The 22,368-nt window shown below is 42.6% G+C and overlaps 4 protein-coding genes across 9 annotated transcripts in view; 2 read left to right on the top strand and 2 right to left on the bottom strand.

Moving 5' to 3' along the window:
- ABAT (4-aminobutyrate aminotransferase) overlaps positions 1-3,644 on the top strand; it is a 60,609-nt gene extending 56,965 nt beyond the window's left edge. For all 5 annotated transcript variants that reach the window (XM_066977401.1, XM_066977400.1, XM_013197287.3 and 2 more), the window contains exons 14-16: positions 55-201; positions 492-603; positions 1,457-3,644. In XM_066977401.1, the coding sequence (XP_066833502.1) occupies positions 55-201; positions 492-603; positions 1,457-1,578 (381 nt within the window). In that variant the 3' untranslated portion in view covers positions 1,579-3,644. The remainder of the gene's footprint in view (positions 1-54; positions 202-491; positions 604-1,456) is intronic.
- Positions 3,645-6,219: 2,575 nt separating this feature from the next.
- On the bottom strand, positions 6,220-7,836 carry TMEM186 (transmembrane protein 186). The gene is made up of 2 exons (XM_048062883.2): positions 7,711-7,836; positions 6,220-7,142 (listed from the first exon to the last, which is right to left on the bottom strand). The coding sequence occupies exons 1-2, from the start codon at positions 7,717-7,719 to the stop codon at positions 6,405-6,407; spliced, it is 747 nt and encodes a 248-aa protein (XP_047918840.2). The 5' UTR covers positions 7,720-7,836; the 3' UTR covers positions 6,220-6,404.
- PMM2 (phosphomannomutase 2) lies at positions 7,803-17,218 on the top strand. Its single transcript, XM_048062900.2, has 8 exons — positions 7,803-7,942; positions 8,243-8,354; positions 9,286-9,362; positions 10,250-10,341; positions 11,100-11,199; positions 12,233-12,308; positions 13,555-13,670; positions 15,641-17,218. Exons 1-8 carry the CDS (start codon positions 7,874-7,876, stop codon positions 15,743-15,745), a joined length of 747 nt encoding a protein of 248 aa, XP_047918857.1. The 5' UTR covers positions 7,803-7,873; the 3' UTR covers positions 15,746-17,218.
- Positions 17,219-18,296: 1,078 nt separating this feature from the next.
- The window catches only part of CARHSP1 (calcium regulated heat stable protein 1), a 34,894-nt gene continuing 30,822 nt past the window's right edge, over positions 18,297-22,368 (bottom strand). For both annotated transcript variants that reach the window (XM_048062921.2, XM_013197281.3), the window contains exon 4: positions 18,297-20,112. In XM_048062921.2, the coding sequence (XP_047918878.1) occupies positions 19,950-20,112 (163 nt within the window). In that variant the 3' untranslated portion in view covers positions 18,297-19,949. The remainder of the gene's footprint in view (positions 20,113-22,368) is intronic.

Genomic DNA, 22,368 nt, shown 5'->3' with positions numbered 1-22,368 from the left:
ATAGTGCTTTTCCTGTTAACATGTTCCGCAACTCTCTTTCCATCCTTTTCCAAGCCCTATCGGATTTTTAACACCTGGCTTGGAGATCCATCCAAGAACCTTATGCTTGCTGAAGTCATTAAGGTTATTAAAAGAGAAGACCTCCTAAACAATGCAGCCCATGCAGGGAAAGCACTACTGACCGGGCTGCTGGATTTACAGGTAAACATTTGGAAGGCTTATTGTAGATAAGGGGAAATTTGCTGATCCGTTAGGATCCAACCTCATGCAGTTTTAAACACTTGAAGTCTGTGGCTACTCAGACTGTTGTCAGAAAGGGGCAAACAGGACACAAGGTTGTGTCAGATGTCCAGACAGTGTGCGATAGCTCCACTCCCCCAAAACGGAGGAGGCAGCATGTTCTTCATGTGGCAGAATGCCTGGCAGAGTTTGCCGCCTGGCGCCCTCTGTTGCAGCAGCTGCCATGCATACATCCTCACCTCTCTTTGCAGGCTCGTTACCCCCATCTTATCAGCAGAGTTAGAGGAAGAGGAACGTTCTGTTCATTTGACACTCCAAATGATGCAACTAGAAACAAGTTAATTACAATAGCCAGAAACAAAGGTAAGGCAATTTGTGTGTAGTTTAGCTTCAAAGGACAAACAGGATATGTGGTGCTTTAAATTGTCCTTTTTTTGTATGGTGTGTGTACTGCACTATCCAAGGACAAAAGTGAATTATAAACAGGCTGTATTTAGGCTTTTCTGGAAATAGATGTATTTTCATAAACATTTAAACCAGTCAGTTGCATGTACGTGCACCTTTATCTTTCTCTTTAGGTCGGATATTACTGAAGAGGCCTATGCAGGGCATGTATTTCTGATGTCACTTTAATATTTCTCTGCAGTGAACCTAGGCATGGCATACTTCTAGAAACAGATCAGGAAAATTGAAGTTAACTGTCACACAGGAAAACTCAGGGAGGACATGGAATTTTATGTAATACCTAATAACAAAATATATTGAGTTGCCTAAAATGGGGATCTACAACTGCCTGCCCCTTTTACTACACGGGCTGTAGACAAGCCCATGTTTCAGGAGAACCTCATGCTCTGAAACCTAATATCCTCTTTGAATTTAACTGTGGGTCCTGGGTTTGCAGCTGTCAGGTTTTTGTTACTTATAGCTCTTGAAAGAAGCAGGTGTGATGCATCTAACTACTGTGAAATGAAATTTTAGAGTGTAAAAGACATCAGTAATGTTTTGTTCTTGAAAACTAAGCCAGCAGAGAGAAAAGGTAGAGAGCCATTTGCTTCACAGTACACCACCAACTGATGATACTCTGTGTGACTGTATGGTTAGCAGTGATTTGGGAAGCTTCTATTGTCCCTCCCCAATGATGTGAACATTGCCAAATATTCAGAAAATGCAGTTCTCACAATGGTGGAAATGACTAAAGAAACTCTTTTTGTCTTAGGTGTTGTACTGGGAGGCTGTGGTGACAGATCAATCCGTTTTCGTCCAACGCTGATCTTCAAGGATCATCACGCGCACCTCTTTCTGAACATTTTCAGTGACATCTTAGCAAACTTCAAGTAAAAAGCCGTTCTCTTACACTGAACAACTAACTGATTATGAGATTAGTTTGCATTAATTCATGTCTTCTCCACTTACAAGATAAGTGTAAAGTCATAAACTAAGGGTTGTGTTCTGTCTGTAATGCTGCCCAAGGCACGCTGCTCCATGCAAACTCGACCCAGGCAGAGTATTGGTACTGGTCACCAGCAGGTACCCGCAGCTGTCCTACACTGTGCACAGAAGCGGTGGCCCTCCATCCGTGGGTCCTATTAATTGCAGAGTCCTCCATGCATCCATGGCCCTGACTAAGTTGTCTAAATACGACCTGGTACAGTCTGTTTTCACAGATAATCCCAGTAGCTTTACTTGTGTCCAGAAGCAGCAACAAGTATTAAAAGCCACATGCCTGCCATGCAGAAAGTGCCATTCTCTAATGGTAGATGGAACAAAAGAGGTGTTTCAGGGAAAGCTTTGCTTTCCACCACTGCCAAGTACAATATTTTACAAAATAATTTCAAGCTTTACTCCCCTGAATACTGAAGTCTGCCATACCACCTGGATCATGACACTGCTCTACCTAGCCTTTAGCCGATACATACTGCTTCAGCGGCACTGATGCACGCAGCCACATGTGCAGTGCCATGAGTAGAAGTGAAGTACTTCTTTCCTTGTCCTGGATTTTAAAACTCTTGACTTCTCTTACAATTAGAGAAGAGAAAGCTATGCTGAGATGTATGTAATTTTACAAAACTTAAAGAATTGTGTGAAGCACATTATTTCCATCTCTGTCAGCAATCTCAAATTATTTGGGCTTATTTTACCATTTGCCCATAATATGCCATAATAGCCATTAATTTAGCTATTACAAGTTCTACATGAATAAGGATGTTGTAGAACTACAGCAGAATTGCTTGCTCTTAGCCATTACCTGACATCAGAGCCACTACAGTGAAGGCCTAGTCCTAACTGCACATTATAACACAAAGTAGTTGTGTTGATCTAATAGGTTACTCTTAAGTTATTGATGCTTCAGAGGTCTTCTAGAAAGCCACAAGATGAAAAAGTTGCAACACTTTGTTACTTTTCTCCTCTTCAGAGAATTGTTCTGGACATCTCTTTACTATGTACTCTTTACTATTTGCTTAAGGCTGACTTGAACTAGTTCTGGTGCTTTTTTTTTTCCCTTCTCTTTCTTTGGCTAGCAGGCATCTGACTTTTCCTTAGCAAGTTTAACTTTTGTATTTATGCACCAAAAAAGAGGGACCACTTTTAGACTTTACAGTTGCCCTATCAGCGATTTTTAAGTACATAAGAGACAGAGCAGTTAAAGGATTTATATATGTTTAATAAAGCTGCCAAACTGTGAAAGGTTTCTTACCTGCTTTGGTAAGTTTTAATCATGGTTTTCCCATTTTCCTATTTTTGACTACTGGTATTGGACAACTCAAGAAAGCTGACTTCTGCTAGCTTAGAAATAATGGGATTTCTATAAACCTCTCTGCAGAACCCAGAATTCTGGTACCAGCTGGTCAGAACCCAGGCAGGTTTTTGAACAGAGGTTGTTGAAATCTGGAGAAAGGACTGGTGGATTGGTGTTCAACAAAACCTCACTGTCATCACTGTCCTCATAAGAGTATTATCATCAAGAGGAAAGTCAAAACAAGAACTGTGTTTGACCACATTCTGGGAATTAGTTCGTTCAACATATCAGTGCAGTAGTTTTAGTAAGTGTCTCTAGCAAGTCTTGTACTTCTACAGAAGCAAAGGTCCAGTAATTTGAAGTCTTACCACATCTTCACTTTTATTATGAATACTCTAGGTGTTTTTATAATTTTTACTGACACTCAGTAACTGTATAATTGTGTACAACATATTGATGAAATCATGTTAGAGAATACATAGGAAGCACTGCAGCTGAAGCATATAAAGTTAATATTGTTTACAGCATACTGTGGACAGTGCCAAAATAAATGTTTAAACAAATACTTAACTACACTTCATGGTGTATCTAGTAACTGCACACAGATTCATAAAAAAAAAGACATCTCGTGTAATCAATATTCTTAAATAAAATATTTATAATTGAAGTTCTCCAAGACTCTTTTTTTTAAACCTAGCATATGCCTAAACTGAATCACTAGTGCTTATTAAATATATTCTTATGAAGATAGACAAACATCCAGAAAACTTGCTATATGCATGCAATCCACTTCAGTCAACCCATACTTTGCTGCCATAGTGTTTAAGCCAAGGAAAAAATATTTTCCTTTTGATATTGCTGCACCATTCGGTATTAGCCAAAATTTAAAATAATAAGGACCCCATTAGGAGAAGTTTCACCTGAGTAAATAGTAAATCATGATTAGGCTGCACATTTTAATGCCAATTTTACTTACCTGCATCTGCTGATCCACCAAGAGACAGGTTTCAGTAGGCCTGAGGAAGAAACAGTGACAAGAATTCTCCAGACTTTGCTCTTGGTGAAGTTTAGCTTATTTGCCATAATTCCAAATGAACTAATAGCTAGAAGAGCGGTGTAAGGAGTTGCCTTGCTTGTGACAATTCCAAAATAAAAATCCTACCTGTTAAAAGTGATCAGATTTGATTCTTTCTCAGGTTTAAATCTTGCTTCTTTGTTTCTGTGGAGGGTTTGGCAAAGAAGGAATCATACTAACACCACAGAATGAAACCAGCATCCTTCAGGATACATGTGGTGAGGCGATCAACGCTCCAACTTACAGAGAACACAAACTACACGTTTCATCTTCAGCTTTAATTCAACATAGCTTTTAGTTGTCTTACCTGTTTTCATTTCAGGTAAAATCAGCCTGGGGGTGGGAAGGAGGTATGCAAATCCAGTAAGTGGAAGGGTATTTGGCAAGGGCACTGTCCATGTTAAAGTATGCCCAAGTGAGCAAACAAATCAAGTGGTGCTCTAGAGGACTGGGTTCCCAGGCTAAGATGTTATCTATGGTGTAGTAAACAGAAGGGTGTTGAATTCATGTAGTCTAAGATAATTTTTGGCAACATTTACTGCAGTTTTTGGAACTTAAGAGTTACAGAATCACAGAATCATCTAGGTTGGAAGAGACCTCCAAGATCACCCAGTCCAACCTCTGACCTAACACTAACAAGACCTCCACTAAAACATATCACTGAGCTCTACATCTAGACGTCTTTTAAAGACCTCCAGGGATGGCGACTCAACCACCTCCCTGGGCAGCCCATTCCAACGCCTAACAACCCTTTCAGTAAAGAAGTTCTTCCTAACATCCAACCTAAACCTCCCCTGGTGCAACTTTAGCCCATTCCCCCAGTCCTGTCACCAGGCACGTGGGAGAACAGACCAACCCCCCACCTCGCTACAGCCTCCTTTAAGGTACCTATAGAGAGCGATGAGGTCTCCCCTGAGCCTCCTCTTCTCCAGGCTGAACAACCCCAGCTCCCTCAGCCGCTCCTCATAAGACTTGTTCTCCAGACCCCTCACCAGCTTCGTTGCCCTTCTCTGGACTCTATCGAGCGCCTCCATGTCCTTCTTGTAGCGAGGGGCCCAAAACTGAACACAGTACTCGAGGTGCGGCCTCACCAGAGCCGAGTACAGGGGCACAATCACTTCCCTAGCCCTGCTGGCCACACTGCTTCTTATGCAGGCCAGGATGCTGTTGGCCTTCCTGGCCACCTGAGCACACTGCTGGCTCATATTCAGCCGACTATCAACCAATACTCCCAGGTCCTTCTCGGCCAGGCAGCTTTCCAGCCACTCATCTCCCAGCCTGTAGCTCTGCTTGGGGTTGTTGTGCCGCAGGTGCAGGACCCGGCACTTGGCCTTGTTGAACTTCATGCAGTTGACCTCAGCCCATCGGTCCAGCCTATCCAGATCCTCCTGCAGAGCCTTCCTTCCCTCGAGCAGATCGACACACGCACCTAACTTGGTGTCGTCTGCAAGCTTACTGAGGGTGCACTCAATCCCCTCATCCAGATCATCCATAAAGATATTAAAGAGAACTGGCCCCAGTACTGAGCTCTGGGGGACACCACTAGTGACCGGCCTCCACCTGGATTTAACTCCATTCACCACAAACAGCAGTGGTGACAGCAGTGGTTATAGTAGTGATTAAATGTCATACAAACATACAGCCTAAAACAAGCATAAACATGAATACATGCAAAGAAGGACAAGTAGCTCCAGATTTCCAGATGATAAAGATTGCAATTATTAGGATATAAACTGGGAAAAAAAAAAAAAAGGGATTGATCATACACTGTCCCTGTAATTCATAGCATCATAGCTTAGGGACGTTCTTCCTGTATTTCAGTGGGAAATAGATTTGTGTTAGAGGCTCCTGAAGTGCTGTCCCAGTCTTTAATTTTACACCAGGACTGAACCATCAGCTCGTCTAGCACAACACATCGCTGTGCTGCCAAGTTTTGTTCACTTCCCCAAAGATGGACTCACAGCCATCGTCCCTGTGTGCTCTTAAGAGCTGGGCAATGTATCATTTCTTTAACAATGACTTCAAAATCTGACAGAACTTTTGCAGTATTATATGTATTATTTACAGCTTGTTAACGCATGAGCTTGTAAGTCTTAGAACAGCAATGTGACAGCAATACCGGGCACACTCACTGTGAAACAAAAGTGATCTTGCTCACACCATAAACTAGCTACAAAGATGTTTAATCGACTGGATTGTTCACTACCATTTCTACTTTCCATGATGAGCACACTCACCAGCAGACGTCACACAGCAAAATGACATAAGTATGTCAGTTTATCAAAGACTTCATAGAAGAATAAGCACAAGGAACAACGCAACAAGCAGAATTACTGGAAATTTGTTATTGTATCACTGAAGTTCTCCAAATATTTGCCTGAACTTCTGTTTGTCTACAACCTGGCCATATTTAGTCGTAAAGTACAAGGTATCTTTACTGTTATATCGTTTGAACTGGAGAAGTAGCTCCCCTTTGACATCTCCAGCTTCATCTGAAGTCATCACTGTGTCTATGGGACAGTAAATGTCATTCCGTTTTCCCCAAAACGTCAAGTGGGCCACTTTGACAGTTCTGCCACTTTCACTTAGGTAGATTAATCCAATAATTCGTCTGAAAAAATAGCTCATACCATACAACATCACACCAGCAAAGAAAGCAACGCCAGTTGTGTACAGGAGGACAGGCTGAGAAACCTGGCCTTGCAGATAGAGGTAGCAGACGGGAGGCAGCACAGCCAGGGTTGTCGCAGTCTGCAGCAGCTTCAGCCTCGACAGCACCCTGCAGTACTTAATCCCCGGAAAGCTGTAGACCACTTTGAACTCCTCTGCTTCCTCAGCTACAGCCGCTTGTTGGACCACAGCAGCAGGAGCCGACGCGCACAGACGCGCAGGTGGCACTCGCTGTGTCTCCAGACGAGCACTAACACCGCCAATTTGCCGGTGCCGTGGCTGTAAACGCACCCAGGTACCAAGGAAACAGGGAGGGCGAGCAGCTGCTGCTTCCCGCGTCCTCGCCCGGAGCTCACTCCGTAGGCATCGCCCCGAGGCTGGCGCCGCGTGGACACCGGTCCCAACCCGGCAGAGCCGCACCTGTAAGGAGACGACCCCGCAGGTCACCACACGAGGCCCCCCCGCGCACCCGCCTCGCAGCGGCCGGCGGCGGGCCCGGCCGCGCAGCGGTGCCGGCGGGAGGGGTGCTCGCACCCGCACCTCCTGCGGCTGGGGGAGGGGGGAAAAACGCTTTTATAGCACGGCTGGGGCCGCGGCCAGCTAGCTGAGCCCGACCTGACGGCACCCCCTGCTTCGCCGGAGTTTGGCATTTTTAGGAGCATCAAAAAGCGAAGTCCGCGGCTACGAGATGCTGCCAGAGCAAAGCGAGGAGAACCCGGGGCCAGCGAAGTGCGAAACCACCAATTAAACAGAAATTTCGGAAAAACAGCGAAAAGCGGACGTAACCCCACGAAGGGGAGAGGAACACGAGCACCACCGCTACACGAGCGGGAGGGGAGGGGAGGGGGGGGGGGGGGAACGGCTGCCGGCACCGGCGGGCACCGGCGGGCACCGGGGGGCCCTCAGCACGGCGCCCCCTCGGCTTTGCCCCTCCTGCCCCGCCGCCCCGCTCCCCCTGAGGCGGCCGCAGCCCCCCCCCCCGGCTCACCAGCGCCATGGCGCCGCCGCCCCGCGCCGCCTGCCGGGAGAGGAAGGCGCGGAGGCGAAGGGAAGGGGCGGAGGGGAGGCGGGCAGGGCGCTTCCCGGCGGCCTCCTCGCGGCTCCGCTTCCTCCCGGCCCGCCCAGTGCCGCCCGCCGCCGGCCGTGCCGCTATGGCGCCGCCGCAGCGCGCCGCGCTCTGCCTCTTCGACGTGGACGGCACCCTGACGGCGCCGCGGCAGGCGAGTGCCCGGGGCGCGGGGCGGGCCGGGCCGGGCCGAGCTGACAGGGCCGCACCCGCCGCGGTACCGGCGGCGGGCCCTTGGGGCACGGCGGGCAGCAGGGCGGGCTGGGGCGGGCTGCCTCGGGTCCTTGCCGGCCACGTTCACTGCCAAAAAAAAAAAAAAAAAGGCAACAAAGAGAAAAGCGGCCCTCGCTTCTGAAAGCGCTGCGCGGTTTTGCTGGGGTTTAACGGGCACTGCAAGATGCAGGTGCTGGCGCCAAGGCGCTGACAGCCCGAACTGCTTTGTTTTGGCATCTAGAAAATCACGGCCGAGATGGCCGAGTTCCTGCAGAGGCTGCGCCAGAAGGTGAAAGTTGGGGTTGTCGGAGGCTCGGATTTCGAGAAGATCAAGGAGCAGCTTGGCGATGACGGTAAGGATGGAGGCTGACGCAAGCTGGCGCCCGGGGCTGCTCGGAAGGAAGTCGTGAAGGTTAAATGTTAACCCTGCTCGTCTTTCTCCTTCCTTGCTGTAAACCTTTCCTTTCTCACACGTTGCACACAATTTATGAGCAGCTGTTGACAGGCATTTACAACCTGCAAGCAGTGTCTGTGTTCTGCAGGCATTTCCGTGTGTTCTTAAGGGATCGCTGTGAACAGTGAAATCCCGACCCCGTGACAGCGCCTGGGAAGGCATCCGTCTCGCTGGTGTCTTAACATGTAACTACGTGTTACATGCGTGTGTGCAGGCTCCTCTGTCCTAGCTCGCCCCCGAAGGACCCGATGTCGTTAGCAGTGGGGTTACTGTGCAGAGATGAATGCTTGTTAGTCTTTTGAGAGACTCCTGAATGGTCTCTACGTAATTGATGCCACTGATAGCCTGTGATGCCTCCGTAAGTCAGAATTTGTTTGGCGTAGGAGTGGTCCCCGGTAAGCCATCTCCTTTTGCATTGCAGCGGGATTCTCACAACTCTCAGTCATCTCCTGTAGGTTGGTACCACCGAGAAAGCAGACCTGAAACAGTAGTGTTTTATTTGTTGTCTGTCCTGGCTGCGTGCCAAGTTTTTGCAGTATTTGACATATTCAGCCCCGTACATTTAATGCAAATGAACATGTTTGCAGAAGAGACTTTAAGCAAAAATAGAAATAACTTGACTGAAAGACTTAAATGTGATTTGAGGTGTGTGCTAATCTTGGAGAGAAATCAGTGGTTTTAATCTTGTGCTTGATGTTATACTGCTGAATCTTTCACACTTTATGATCTAATGTTTGCTGTGTTTTAACCTACGTAATGTGTAAGACAATTCTACGTTAAGAATATAGGGGAAGTATAGGGAAAGTTACTAAGTTTTTGTTTGGTTGTAGTGGTTGAAAAATTTGACTACGTGTTTCCAGAAAATGGTCTTGTAGCATACAAAGATGGGAAATTCTTCAGCAAGCAGGTAAGTGCAAATTTTCCAGTAAGGTGAAATTTTCTAAACAAGATTTTGCTTTCTTGCTACAGTGCAGTCTTCTATAATCACCCTCATTAAGGCCAAAATTTCTGCTATTTCCGTATGTTACTTCTGTAGCAGATCTTTTCGCTCTCTGATATTCTCAAAAGCACATCTGGAGTCTGGAACATCCGATCAGATAAGAACAGTGAAAATCCTGGAACAGCATTTCCCTCACCTCAACCATAGGACACATGGCCAGGCCTCTGCCCCTGGAGTTCCTATGGAAGCTGGCACTTCCTAGCTGATGTCTGTTAGGCCTTAGGGTTTAGAAAGTTTCTTTTAACTCTAATGCAGATACTTTTTAGTATTCAGAGCATACATTCTGATACGCTATATATGCTGGAAGGTATTCTAAATGAATAAACAACTGATTCTAGATACTTTAGTCACATACATTGTTTCAACATAAGTAATGGTGATGAAAAATTTAAGAGATCCTGGCTGAAATCACTGACTTTGAGCGGTGGTTTCCAGTTTACTGCAGTCACAATCTCCATTCTTCATGCATGGCTACAGCAGACGTTAACTGCAATTGTCTTTCTAGGTTTGCTCTCTTTGGCGATGTTTCCTTGTAAAGCAAGTACTAGTAGGGAGCATATTAAATGAGTGTTTGTTTTTATGGTTAAAAAAACAAAGCAGAACAAAGTAAGCAAAAAGAAAAATGGGATCCTTAAGTTAGTACCATGAGTGCATCACTTGAGACTTACTTATTGAAGGACTATTTCTTTGTGGTATTATCCATATCTGATTATCTAATATCTGTGTTTTCTGTGTGACTTATTTTTGGAATCTCATATTCTGGACCCTCGGTTAAATGGTATTTATTGTGTTAGAACATTCAGGGTTACCTGGGTGAGGACATACTTCAAGATCTAATCAACTACTGCCTGAGTTATATTGCAAAGATTAAACTGCCGAAGAAAAGGTATGTGCATACACGTGTCTCGGGATCACCATATTCTCCATGTTATAGTGTAGAGCATTGGGATGTAAAGCTGACTTCTCATTAAAAAAATGAATAATTTGTGTTTTAGGAACACTGTAGACATGAAACAGAGATCAATCCGTGCATATAGAGACAAGCTTCCAAGTGGAGCAGGTGAAAATGTAGAATTTTTTCAGCCTTTTCAATCAGAACTTGAAATACCAATTGATCACTCATTTGAGAGGGAAGGAAGTTCAATTTTTGAGTAGGAGTATTCCTTGATAAGTCTGGAATTCAGCAGCATAATGCTTTCCAGAGATGAGAAGTATGAATTAAGATCAATTCTGTGTGTTTGCGAGGGTGCAGCTGCTCGAGTCAGTAATATCTACCACGTGAGGCTAGCTAGAAACTCTGCCAAGATTCTTTTTTGCTGTTTCACCTAAAAGATGACAGACTGGCATGCTAGTGGCTGAACATCTGGTTGACAGGATGCTCCAGTCACATTTTTAAAACAAATCATACCTTTAAAAGTCAGTAGTGATGATGTTGAGGTTGCTAGATTCAAATAAAAGTCCAAAAGATTCCCTCATGTCAGTAATGCTGGTTCCTATATTTGTTTTATGCATACAATGAGAGCCTGAAGGAGACATCTGATTCCTACTGTTCTTAGAATTAAGTGAAACCTCATCATGATACTCAGTATTTTGAACAATTTTTCATCTATTTTCTGTCTTGTTAATCACTTCTTTTTTTTCCAGGGGCACTTTTATTGAATTCCGTAACGGGATGTTGAACGTGTCCCCCATTGGAAGAAGCTGCAGCCAGGAGGAACGAATTGAGTTCTATGAACTTGATAAGGTGAGTTACAACTTTTGAAAAATATCCAACCCTTCTGGAAGAGGCAGTTATAGCCAGGTTATGATTTAAAAAAAAAAAAAAAAAAGAACCTTCTATACTTTGTTCAGTATTTCATTTTAATCTTCTGTGTGTTTTTAACTAATTTCTTTCTTCAGACTTCAGAAAATATATACAGTAGTTAGTTAGTTTTTTGTTGCACTAGTTAACTGAGATGACTTGCAGAAGAGGTGGGCTTGGCTCATGTTTCTTTTAACCCTATGTCCAGAGTACTGAATGTCCTACCTTCACGTACGTGTTCCTGAAAAACCCTGTCATAGACAAAACCGTACTTATCTGCAGCGCTCTTTAGTATATCCAGCCTACATCCATTCAAGTCAATAAAACTATTCCTTTTCTTCTCAACTCTCCAAGCCTTTTAAAGCAGAACTTAAAAATCGAGATCAAACTATTTGATCTCATTTATTTTCCTTTGTACACAGCTAAACGTGGGAGGTTGAAATGAATCTGAGCCATGGTGTCAGAGTTCTGTTCCCTGCTGCGCCGTAACAGCTGCTTCTGATGTGATACAAAAACTGAAATCTAACTCCTTAAAAGCAGCGATTGCCTGTGACTGGGTTAACGGAGCCCAAGGCATTCTGAAAATACCCTTTTTGAAATACACGGTGTCAGAAGAGTCGCACCATTCTTCCTGTGCCTCAGTCGCCCCATCTGTAAAACTGAACTCTGCTGCGAGATGAGGCTAAGGAGGTATCCTTAGCATCCTAAGATTTTCAGATAGAAATGCAAATATCACAGCATGTATGTCAAGTTTTGCTCTTATTTTGTACAAGCTGGTAACAGATTAACATGGAAATACTCTCAGCATGCTTTCAGTAATAACAGAATACAGCTCTGTCGCACGAGTCCTGATACTCGGAGCTTTGGGTACTTTGAGGGTGGGTTTGGTTTTTTTTTTGATTGCCTTTTTATTCCTGAGTTAACGCGGCACATAGCTGATGGGTTTTTTTCCCCCTCCCCTTTTTTTTTTAAACAGAAGGAACATATAAGAGAGAAATTTGTAGCTGATTTACGAAGAGAATTTGCAGGAAAAGGCCTCACATTTTCTATAGGTATCACATTTGAAATAATTTAATTGAAAACCATTTCATTTAAGTATCATTTAAAACAAATCACGTCCCCTCACTGCATGCAGTACAGCCTTTTTTTACTTCTAGGTTTTCATTTGGTGCATTTTAAGCGAAGTCAACCAACAAAGAACGTCATTGCTTGTCATCGGTTCGTTATCTTTCAATGTTAGTTGTGTGACAGATTCTGCTCATTTTTAAATATTCTGCTCATCAATTTTGATCAGAAATACATCAGTACTATTCCAGTAGTCCATGGTTCTTCAGTTCTATAGCTGCGTTGAGTGGGAGGAAGGAGAGGAAAAAAAATCCAAAAGCAAGTGCAAACAAAAAAAAAGTGATAATAAGGTGGACTTAATTTTCCGTACATTTCTTCTTTCTTCCCTTTCCCCCCTACTATATTACAAAAATTCTTGCCTTTCACTTTTTTCAAATTAATAAAAGACATATGGGTGACATTATTGGTATAGTGTTAAAACACTAAGGCAGAAGTGAACTGCTCTCCTAAACCATGCTGTAAATACCTTTTTGCCACTCACTTCCACTGGGAAATACACTTATATATTGATAAAGTCCATAGATTTGGAACTGGGACATTTTGTCCTAGTTCTTGACATTGCAAAAAGAAAATGTAAGATCTAATATCAGTGCAGTATTGGTAATAGTAAAGTAAAAAAAATGTTGTCCTGTTAGTCAGTGTCCTGTTAGGCTGAGTTCCTCCTTTTCCTATTTTGAAAGCCTTAAAAAGCTTTTGCATAAAGACAGAAAAATATCAGTATGAAGCAATCTCATCCACAATAAAAGTCTATACAGCAGTAAAGGCAGGTCTTCTCTGATTCGGACACTGTACGCATTTATTTCTCAGTATTTACAAGATGAAGACACTGTATGGTACAGCAATGGCTGTATTTAGTCGTGGTTTCCTTCCAAAAGTCAAAAGATTAAATGTAACCTTAAAAGAAAAAAAAAAATCAATTTGTTCTAGAGAAGGCAATGGTGTTTGGGAAGTTGCCAAGACTTTCAGAGCTGTTTAATGGGTAAATAATAATCAGTAAGTCACAACTGTAATAACTGGTACCCTATAAAATACTTTCTATACTTTTAAGACAGCTCCAGGGTCTCGTAGCATTGCTGTAAAGTTTCTTCAGTTTTATTCAGTTTTGTTCTTCCTCACTGTCTCCTAACAACTGTGTTCTTATAATAAAGATTGCTTGGTTCACATCTATCCTAGGAGGCCAGATAAGCTTCGATGTGTTCCCAGATGGCTGGGATAAGAGGTACTGCTTAGGAATCATCGCCAAAGACGGATACGAGACAATTTATTTCTTTGGAGATAAGACTATGCCAGTGAGTATATTGTTTCATATATGTATTTTGGAGATGCTATTTTAAACTGCAAGAAGTGTAGGTTCTAATCGATTGCCTTATGCCTGACAAGAACTGAATTCAGAATATATATGTAAATGTGGGCCTGTGCTTAATACCGGTCAGCATAATGCTGGGAGATAGCTACGAGCATAGATTTTTCCTGTTTTCTGAAGTGAGCAGAGTGTATTTAACAGAGTTAGTACTGGAAGGTGTTTTTAAATTGTACTTCTGCAATTACATTAGAAAACATAGATGACTTGACCATCGAAAACTGATAATCCTATTTGATTGTTGTAGATAGAAGGTTTTTCTTGGCTGGTGATTAGTGAATATTTATTTTCCATTTAATTTCATATGGTATCTTTGCTAACCACTTTATCAGTCCCCTGCTGAGAAACTGAACTTATATCTGATCCCTGAGAGAGCTACACAATATGCTGTTTCACAGGCTTTTGAAAATACTGGGCAGAGAACTGACTAGATTTAGCAAAGGGTAGTAGCAAACACAAGGACTTGGATGAAATTCAGGCTGCCTGCACATGGCCAAGGGATGGTGTCAGGCTAAGCTGCACAAGAAAAGGCTTAGTCCTATAAGAGCTTACAATTTTATAAGTTACAAAGAATGTCATAGTTTTATAAAGTTAGAAAAGCCAAGTTTTTATAAGAAAAATACAGGCTTTGTATTAAGAGTTGTCCTGCCCCACTTGACACCAGCTGCAAAAGTAATCAGCTTTCCCTCTGGTGTAGGGTTTAAAATCAGCTGCCCCCAAACTCTATAATTGCTGGTGCAGCATTTTCAGTTGTGAAGTAGCAGGAGTTGCTGTTTTCTCACTAGACAGCAGTGTGGCAAGCAATGTACAAAAATTAGATACCGCTTCCGGTAGCACATGAAGTTGTTGCTCTCAGGGATCTCTGCTCATGCAGGTGGTAGCACCTTTGGCAGCACCTCAGCCAGCTGTGAAAGAGCCTTTCCTCACTCTCCTGTGACTAGAAGCCAGTTACAAATGCCACATCAGACCAGTAGGTAGCAAGGCCAACATGCTGCAGTAGCAAAGGATCAACAATGTTAAGTCATATAGCTAAAAAGGAAGGAAACCAAGCTGGAAGGAAGAGGATAATACAAGTAAGTTATAAATATCTGTTCTGGAACAAGCTTTACACCTGGATATTAACAAGTAAACAATTCTAAAAAGTTGATACTGGTTTGCTATACAAAACTAAAACCATGGCTAAACTTAGACTGTGAGTTCTACTCTTTCATTGTCAACGCTAATGTGCAGGTAAGGAAGTTCTCATGCGGGTGTTTGTGATGTTCTGCAGAAGTTTCAGCACAGGAGTGGTATAAATGTGTTATGCAAAAAAAAAAAAATCACAAAATGGTGGCTTGCAGTTTGTTTTTAACGCTTTCTGGAAGATGATATCTCAGGCAAGACTTCTGTCCCTCAGTTTACAGGAAGGGCCATCTCTTTTGGAAGTTAACCTGAAGGGAACTTTTTTGTTGTTGTTTGAAACCTCAAATAAAACTTGCCTGCAAATTCTCTTTAGTTATACTACTTGCTTTTGTGTTTCCAAAAAGAAATCAGGCTACTGCTGAGTATTTGCTAAGTTAGGAACGACTAAGTCTTTCATCAGCATCCTCTCCCCAGTAACCAGTTGCAAATGTAACGGCCCCCTGCAGAGCTAGCAGGATCATAGTACTGCAGCAGTACTCTGCTTTAGTACCAGGCACTAGTTAAATCAGCCCATTTCAGTTTGATTAACATTTCGGTTTGATTAAGGAAGCTATTTTAAAGGTGTCCTCATTGTCATTCATTAGCAAGCTTTTAAGTCGGCGTGTGATTCAGAGTCTTTTCAGCATTGTCTTTATGTGCTCCTTTTCCACCCTAAGGCTGTGACTATAAGTTAAGTTAAATAATGTTAAAGACTCTTCTTTCCTTTTCTCTTTTCAGGGAGGGAACGACTATGAAATTTTCACAGACTCCAGAACACAAGGCCACAGTGTCACATCCCCACAGGATACAAGAAGAATCTGTGAAGAGCTATTTTTTAAGTAAAAGACTTTCTTTTAGACGTCATACTTACAAAACGGTTAAGACAGCTTAATAACGCAAATCATCTTCATTTTATACTACGTTTTTCACAACCAGTCATAAATAACAAGTGCTTTGCAGGTCCAAAGGGAAGTGTTTTAACTGAAGAGAACCTTTCCAACCACTCAGAGTACAGTACAGCTCATTCAGGATCATTCTTTCATGGTTTCCATTGGCAAAAATACTTTTTGGTTAGTTGTGATTTTATTCTTTTTATTTGTTTGGTTTTGTTTCAGTTAGGCCAAAAGGGTTTATTGTGTCTCATGTGTTTTCCTGTGAAGTGTTACTTTGGGAACAGCAACTAATTTCACTTTAAAAAACTAGCTATTTCTGGTCAGAGTAACCTGCACCTACTCTAGCATCAGCACAGTCTCCACAGGCATAGACTAACTACTAGCTTGGACCGAAAGCAAGGATACTATATGCTGAGGAATAGCAGAAATTGATTCTTTGCTTCTTTGGTGCTTAATGTTACAGGAATCTAAGACATGAAAAGGTGCTAAACCTTTGTGTTAACGCATTGTCTGAGATACTCTTGACAGTATAAAATGCTTTATAAATCTGTGCAGGGAAAAAGGAAGAACTGTGGCTTTCTATTTTTAATCACTTTGGTTTAAAAAGAACAAAAGGGAAAAAAAAACTAAAAATCCTTAGCTAATTATATTTTTACTCCGTCCCCTCTCCCAAAGTAATCTGCCTGCTGTTGATTTATAGCCTTAAAATTGGCCCATAAGGCATTACACCTAGTTTTGTCTTTGAAGCTGCTATTTAAGAAAACAAACGTTTTGATTTATTTTTAAATATTTCCTTGTGCTATGAAAACGTGAATTATAAGACACTTAGGATTTTCTCGTTTAAAACTGGAAGATGAGTAAAAGATAGGTTTGGGGTTTTTTTTTTTTCTGGGGTTGGAACGGCAGAACTGAGCCAGAAGTCCCTGACCTCATACATATTCCGGTGCGTGGTCAGCAGGCGTGCTGACTCTACTCCCACTGGAAGGGCTGGACCAGCCGGGGCTAGTTACCTCCTCAGGACAGTTTGCTGTACCAAGGCACAGCACAGTTAACGGTACCTAGACTTTTTGCAGATGTTTTTAACTCTACAGTGAAGAAAAAAAAAAACAATTATCACTAAAGCAACTTGAGCGCAGTAGCAAAATAACAGTTTTCTCACTAATTACATTTCTGATTTTCCTGGGAGACTTTATGAGTAGATGAGATTTTTTAGTGCTACAATAAATGACATGAGATATGTTTCAATTAAAATTCAAATTGAAGTATGACAATCAGTGTAACTGTTAATAATACTTTTCTCATCTGGAATTAGGAGAGTAATCTCTTGTGTGAACAGCTTGATTTAGAAAAGGAGAATAAAAATGTTTTTATCATGGAAAAAAAATTAATTTGTCATTTTGGCAAATAAAATATTTTAAGCAGATCTGTTGTATGCTGCCTGTCTGTACAATTAAATGACTTAATCGAATCCTTCGCATTTCAGGTTTGCATGATACTGAACAGTTAAAAAAATATATATATTTGTGTACAAAATAAAATCCCCACAGGGATGAGGAAGGGGATGCTCTGATGCCCTCATCAGAAAACATCTAGCCTTCTAACACACTTTTCACATGCATACTTCTCTAGGGTAATTCAGTCTCAACCATTTAAATGAAAGCAGATACTGGACCAGACCCCTTTGTAGTGCAAGAAGAGACTTTAAAAGAGGCCCATAAGCTATTAGCTGCTGCTTTGTATGTATACAAATGTGATGTAGCTAATTATGGGGTCACTTCAGAGTTGTTCCTTATAGTAGCAAAAACCTGTGCAAAACACTGTGCAGGACCAAAACCATATTTGTTTTCTACCTCAATTATGATCATCTGCATGCACATGCCTGCATATGTTCAAATCATAGACGTTACCGTGCTAGGCCTGTGCAGCCATTGCCAATAGGTAAGGTTACCACCAGCCTCTTGTACTGCCAGCTGAGAAGCAAGCAGTCTATCACTCAGGAGAGGGAAAAAAAAAAAAAATCCATAGTCCCTTGCTGCTAGTGTGCTTTCTCTAGTGTGAGTTTATAGCTGGGACAGGAACAAGCCCTCCTGCCTTTGGCAGCAGCTCCTTGGGTCTCAGCCCCTGAAGCCTTTCTAAAGCTTTGCTGCAGCATTTTTGGCTGCTGACTGCTTTGTTTGGGAGCACCTTCTGCAGTGTTCTGGCCTTGATCACCCAGGGTTCAGTCAATGCAGCCAGGCTAGCCTCTGTGTTCCCTCTAATGTATGCTAATACAAATAATAGCTAATATTAAATACTATATAAAGATATATCTGCAGAAATAGTAGTATATATTGTAGGATAATGGATTACACAGCCAGAAAACTTCCTAACGTCCTCCCTAACGCTTCTGGTAACGCACCCGATCATACCAGTCTGCATATGCTGGCACCCGCAGTCTCTTCTGTCTTTAATGCTAATCATCTTCAATACAGATTATGCAGAGAGCAGACTGAAGACATATATTAAAGCATTATAATGGTCGCATTTATTGTAAAGAAAGCAACGTGTGATATTCCACAAGTTAGTGTTAAACCCACCATTACTTAGTCATATTGTCAGAAAACAAAACAAAAAAAAAAAACACTACTGCAGGCTCACCCTTATTATACACTATAGTGTAATATAGGCACAGCTTAAAGTAAGACAAGCCATCACAGCAGCTACTAACCTTCACGTAGCTGAGCTCTCCGCAGATCAGCCCTTGGAACAGCTCATCTGCTGTGAAAGAGTCTTGAGACATTTCACGACAGCAAGTGCCTATTGTTAAAACTACAAACAGGCAACTGAAGGCACACTGTCATGTAACTGACAGAAGAGTAGCATGCCATCTTTTTCTATTTTTATTCTTTTTTTTTTTTATTATTTGCAAAGTCAATAAAAATCCACTGGTAGGAAACAAAAGGGAAAGATGCTTCATTTGAAAAAAGGTACGGAAGGCAAATCAGAGCAGTATAGTTGCACTACATCGACTACAGGAAATCTTGCAGGCAGGGAAGAGCATCAGGGCAAGGGTGACCATATCACATCCTACCAAGCAGGTCTTCCAAGGAAATACAGCTGCAGAATCTACTTTGCCCAGGCAGCTGAGCCTGTTAAGTAACTTGCACAGTATACACTGAGCTAAACAGCGTATCATAGAATCATATAACTTGCTTTTCAGAAGTACAGTTATTTTGTCTGTTGAGTGAAATACCATAGCAGACATTCATCATCTAGATGCAATCAAGAAGGTAATCTTCAGATTTGTATAAATTCAGATACACCCAGAGGCTACAAAGCTACACTACAGCTTTCTACCACTTACCTTAAAGCAATTTTTTTTTATTTTTTTTAATTGTTTTTTAATACTGGCCTATAAAATCTGTTGTTAATCAACCATCAAGGCACCAAAGTAAATTCACAAACAATCCAGGCTTTTTAAGAAAACAACACAAAATTCCACACCTATGAAAACAGGTCATTTGCAAACACTGCACCTGAAGGGCACCCAGCCATGGCCAACAGCACATAACCACCAGATGGAGATTCTCCACCATGCAGCAGCTGCTCTGTTTGTGAGCTTCCCTCCACAAGGAAAACTCACAGCAAGAAACAGCTTGCTCAGTCTAAAGCCAAGGCATTCAAGCTCTGCTGCAACAGTAAGCATGCTCTGACACTTGCAGAAGAGCAGCTCAAGGGTTCACAATGCTCACGCACCCATGGGGCCTTGGACCTGCACCTCTGCTACAGCTGTGTGCTGCAAGAGCTCTCCTTCAAACCTCTCCCTGACTCCCCTGGGGATTCACTAGAATCGGTTCACAAGGTAAAGGAAAAAATAAATCCACCCCCCTCAAAGCACATAAACTAAATCTCTTTAAAATACATTTTTGTGAACACATTAATATATATATTTTTCATTTCATTAGCATCTGGATTGCCTTTTTTTTTTTTCCTTTTTAAAATCAGACCTGCTGTAAATATGGTAATTTTGGCCTACTGCTGCTGCTGTTGACAATGCAGTATTTCCTCCCGCACAGTACCTAGACTAGTCTTAGGTCAGGTTCCCTGCAGCCAGTTGTCGAGCAGTGACCCACACAGGCAGTGTCCGCAGCAGCGGCGCTGCCTCTGGGACGCCTTCAGGAGCTGATGACATGCCCCGACCAGGTCTCGTGCTTGGTTCCTGGGGCTAGGTGGGTAATCACGACCTCCACGGCCTGAAGCTTCTCGTTCTTTGGAGGAATGGTGCACACCTTGTAGGTGACCTCGTCGCCTGCCACAGGAACGTACTCGCCTTCGATGCTGTGGAAAGAAAGCTTCAGTTAATCATAACTCACATGCTTACTCTAAAGTTTTATCATCACAAATGCTGTATGCGCTTAAGATAAGATTTTAAGATAAGATTTTCTGTTTGTTTTAATAGAACCCATCGGTCATCAAAGCTGAAGTTGATTTTGATTGTCTCACAGCAAAATCCTATGAAATTTCTACAAACAACATCAGATTAGAAAATAATAATTTCACCTACAACCTCTAATATGACTTAAAAAAAATAATCAACTGAACCCAACTGTGGACAATACTATTATGAACCTCACACCTTCACACATGTTCCTACAACCTCTTACTCATTGGCAGCACTAGGGGGCAGGGCTGACACTGGTGCTTTGTTTTGGGTTCTGTGTTTTTTTTGTTTTGTTTTGTTTTTGTTTTTTAGCTATAGGAAGTTGGTCCCCCACCCTTTCTTAAGGTTATGAAGTTTTGTTTTGTTTTTTCCCCCTCCTCCTTTTTAAAGAAAGATTGTTCAATTGTAGTCACTGATTTTATCTTTAGGTTACTCCCCCATAACATGCAGTTTGCCTGGGGCGTTTAAAAAATAAAGCAAGCCCAAGTACAACAGTGTCAAATGCTTTAAAATTACTCGCTGGAAAATAGATGAATAATCAAATTAGTTCTGTGGTCCTGATGCGTTTCACCGAAAAAGCTCTCCTCCAGCATCCAGTTGCCCATTTCTACCAGTCCTCTCCCAGTGTGACGAGGCAGGATACTGGATGAGGTGGGATACTGGAGGACTCGCACTCCGCGTTTGTTACTGTGTTTGAGTCTTATCTGGAAAGAGTGGGAAGTGACAGAAAGGCTGGCACCTTCTATCCAGGGTCACGTACCGAGGAGACAGGGCTGTGAAGGGTAACGGCCTTCCTCACCTCCCTGTTCAAGATCAGAGCTTTTTAATAAAAATCCCAGCATGTGCCACTGAAGACATGCAGAGATGCCTTCCAAAACCACATTTTCACATTCTTTGACAGGATGCTACCTCACCCTTCTTTAAATATACCTACACAAGCCTGTGCTCAGGATTCCCTTCTCTGACAGCACAGGTTCTTGATTTCTTTTTGTTTAGGGGCTTTTCAGCGTCTCACAGCAGCACCGCATACCATTTGTAGCTAGAACAGGCCAGGTGAACAGATAACATGCTAAATATAAAATCTGGATGCCTTGTGCACATGACTTGCTTGTGTACTTTTTTGAGAAGGGTGGGGGGTAGTCCAGAGAAAGGGAGAAGAAAAAAAGAAGTCTTCTAGGTCAGGACTGGACAGTTGTGTTTGTTATTTGCCTTCACTGAGGGCATATTCACACCACCCAGGAATTTTACCCTGCAAATACTTCTGTCACTGCAGGGACAGAAGTTAAAGGCATTCCCAAGGCCTGTGCTTTGAAACATGTTCTTCAGGTCCTAAATCCCTGGACTAACCTCCACATTGCAGGAATCAGACCCAGGAGGGCACGTCCTAGGCTGAACTCTTCAGAGTGGTGCCTGGGAAAATGGCATTAAATTGCAGGCAGAATAAATATTTACCAAAAAGCCAAGATAAATCCTCCTTCATCAGTCCCGACAGCCCCTTCCTTACCACACAAGCTGATCCGCCTGACCTTTACTTACTTCCAAAGTCCCCTGGCCAGCCTGTCAGCCCAGGCCTGTCTCACACTGCACACACCATGGTCAAGCTCCCACCTCTAGATTCTTGCTGTGTCCATCTCCTTCAGTTATTGCCTTTATCTATAACCCTCACCCCCCATTTCTAACAGGTCTGATATTTCTTTTAGCTGTGAAGGATTCGCACACCCAGTACTTACTATCCTTTTAGGAACAGAGATTCATTAACCTTTCTTACTGCTAAAGGATTTTGCCACCATGCTCTGCAGCTCAGCCCTGACTTTGAATGAAAGGATTTCACGCAAGGATGAGAAGAGGTTACTTGTTCTGTCTAACAGCTTGAGAAGTGGACATGAAACCTGAAGAAGAGATGCAGGAGAGGGTCGAGCCCTGACTAAAACAGGAATTCCATGTAGAAAAATGACAGTATCTCCCCCTTGAATCTCGTGAATGAGCCAGTAGGTTTGATCCTGGTAAGGCAATGCCCCATTGCCATGTGGTTCTTTTATGCTTTCTCAAGTACTGATCACTGCAAAGCAGCAAAAAAGCAATAAAGCCACGGGCTGCACTCCAGAGCAAGACAGAAATGTGCCCCAATGTCTCGGCTGGCCTTGAAGTCCTGG

This window comes from Anser cygnoides, chromosome 15, assembly GCF_040182565.1.
Source record: "Anser cygnoides isolate HZ-2024a breed goose chromosome 15, Taihu_goose_T2T_genome, whole genome shotgun sequence".
NCBI lineage: Eukaryota > Metazoa > Chordata > Aves > Anseriformes > Anatidae > Anser > Anser cygnoides.
Note: the sequence above shows the minus strand (reverse complement) of the source record. Positions and strands in the feature narration are given on the sequence as shown.

What these genes read in the sequence shown, in the direction of transcription:
- PMM2 (XM_048062900.2), top strand. Translation starts at nt 7,874, where the DNA reads ATGGCGCCGCCGCAGCGCGCCGCGCTCTGCCTCTTCGACGTGGACGGC. An exon ending in AGTTCTATGAACTTGATAAG is followed by an intron (nt 11,200 to 12,232) that starts GTGAGTTACAAC and finishes TTTTTTAAACAG; the next exon opens with AAGGAACATATAAGAGAGAA. An exon ending in TTGGAGATAAGACTATGCCA is followed by an intron (nt 13,671 to 15,640) that starts GTGAGTATATTG and finishes TTCTCTTTTCAG; the next exon opens with GGAGGGAACGACTATGAAAT.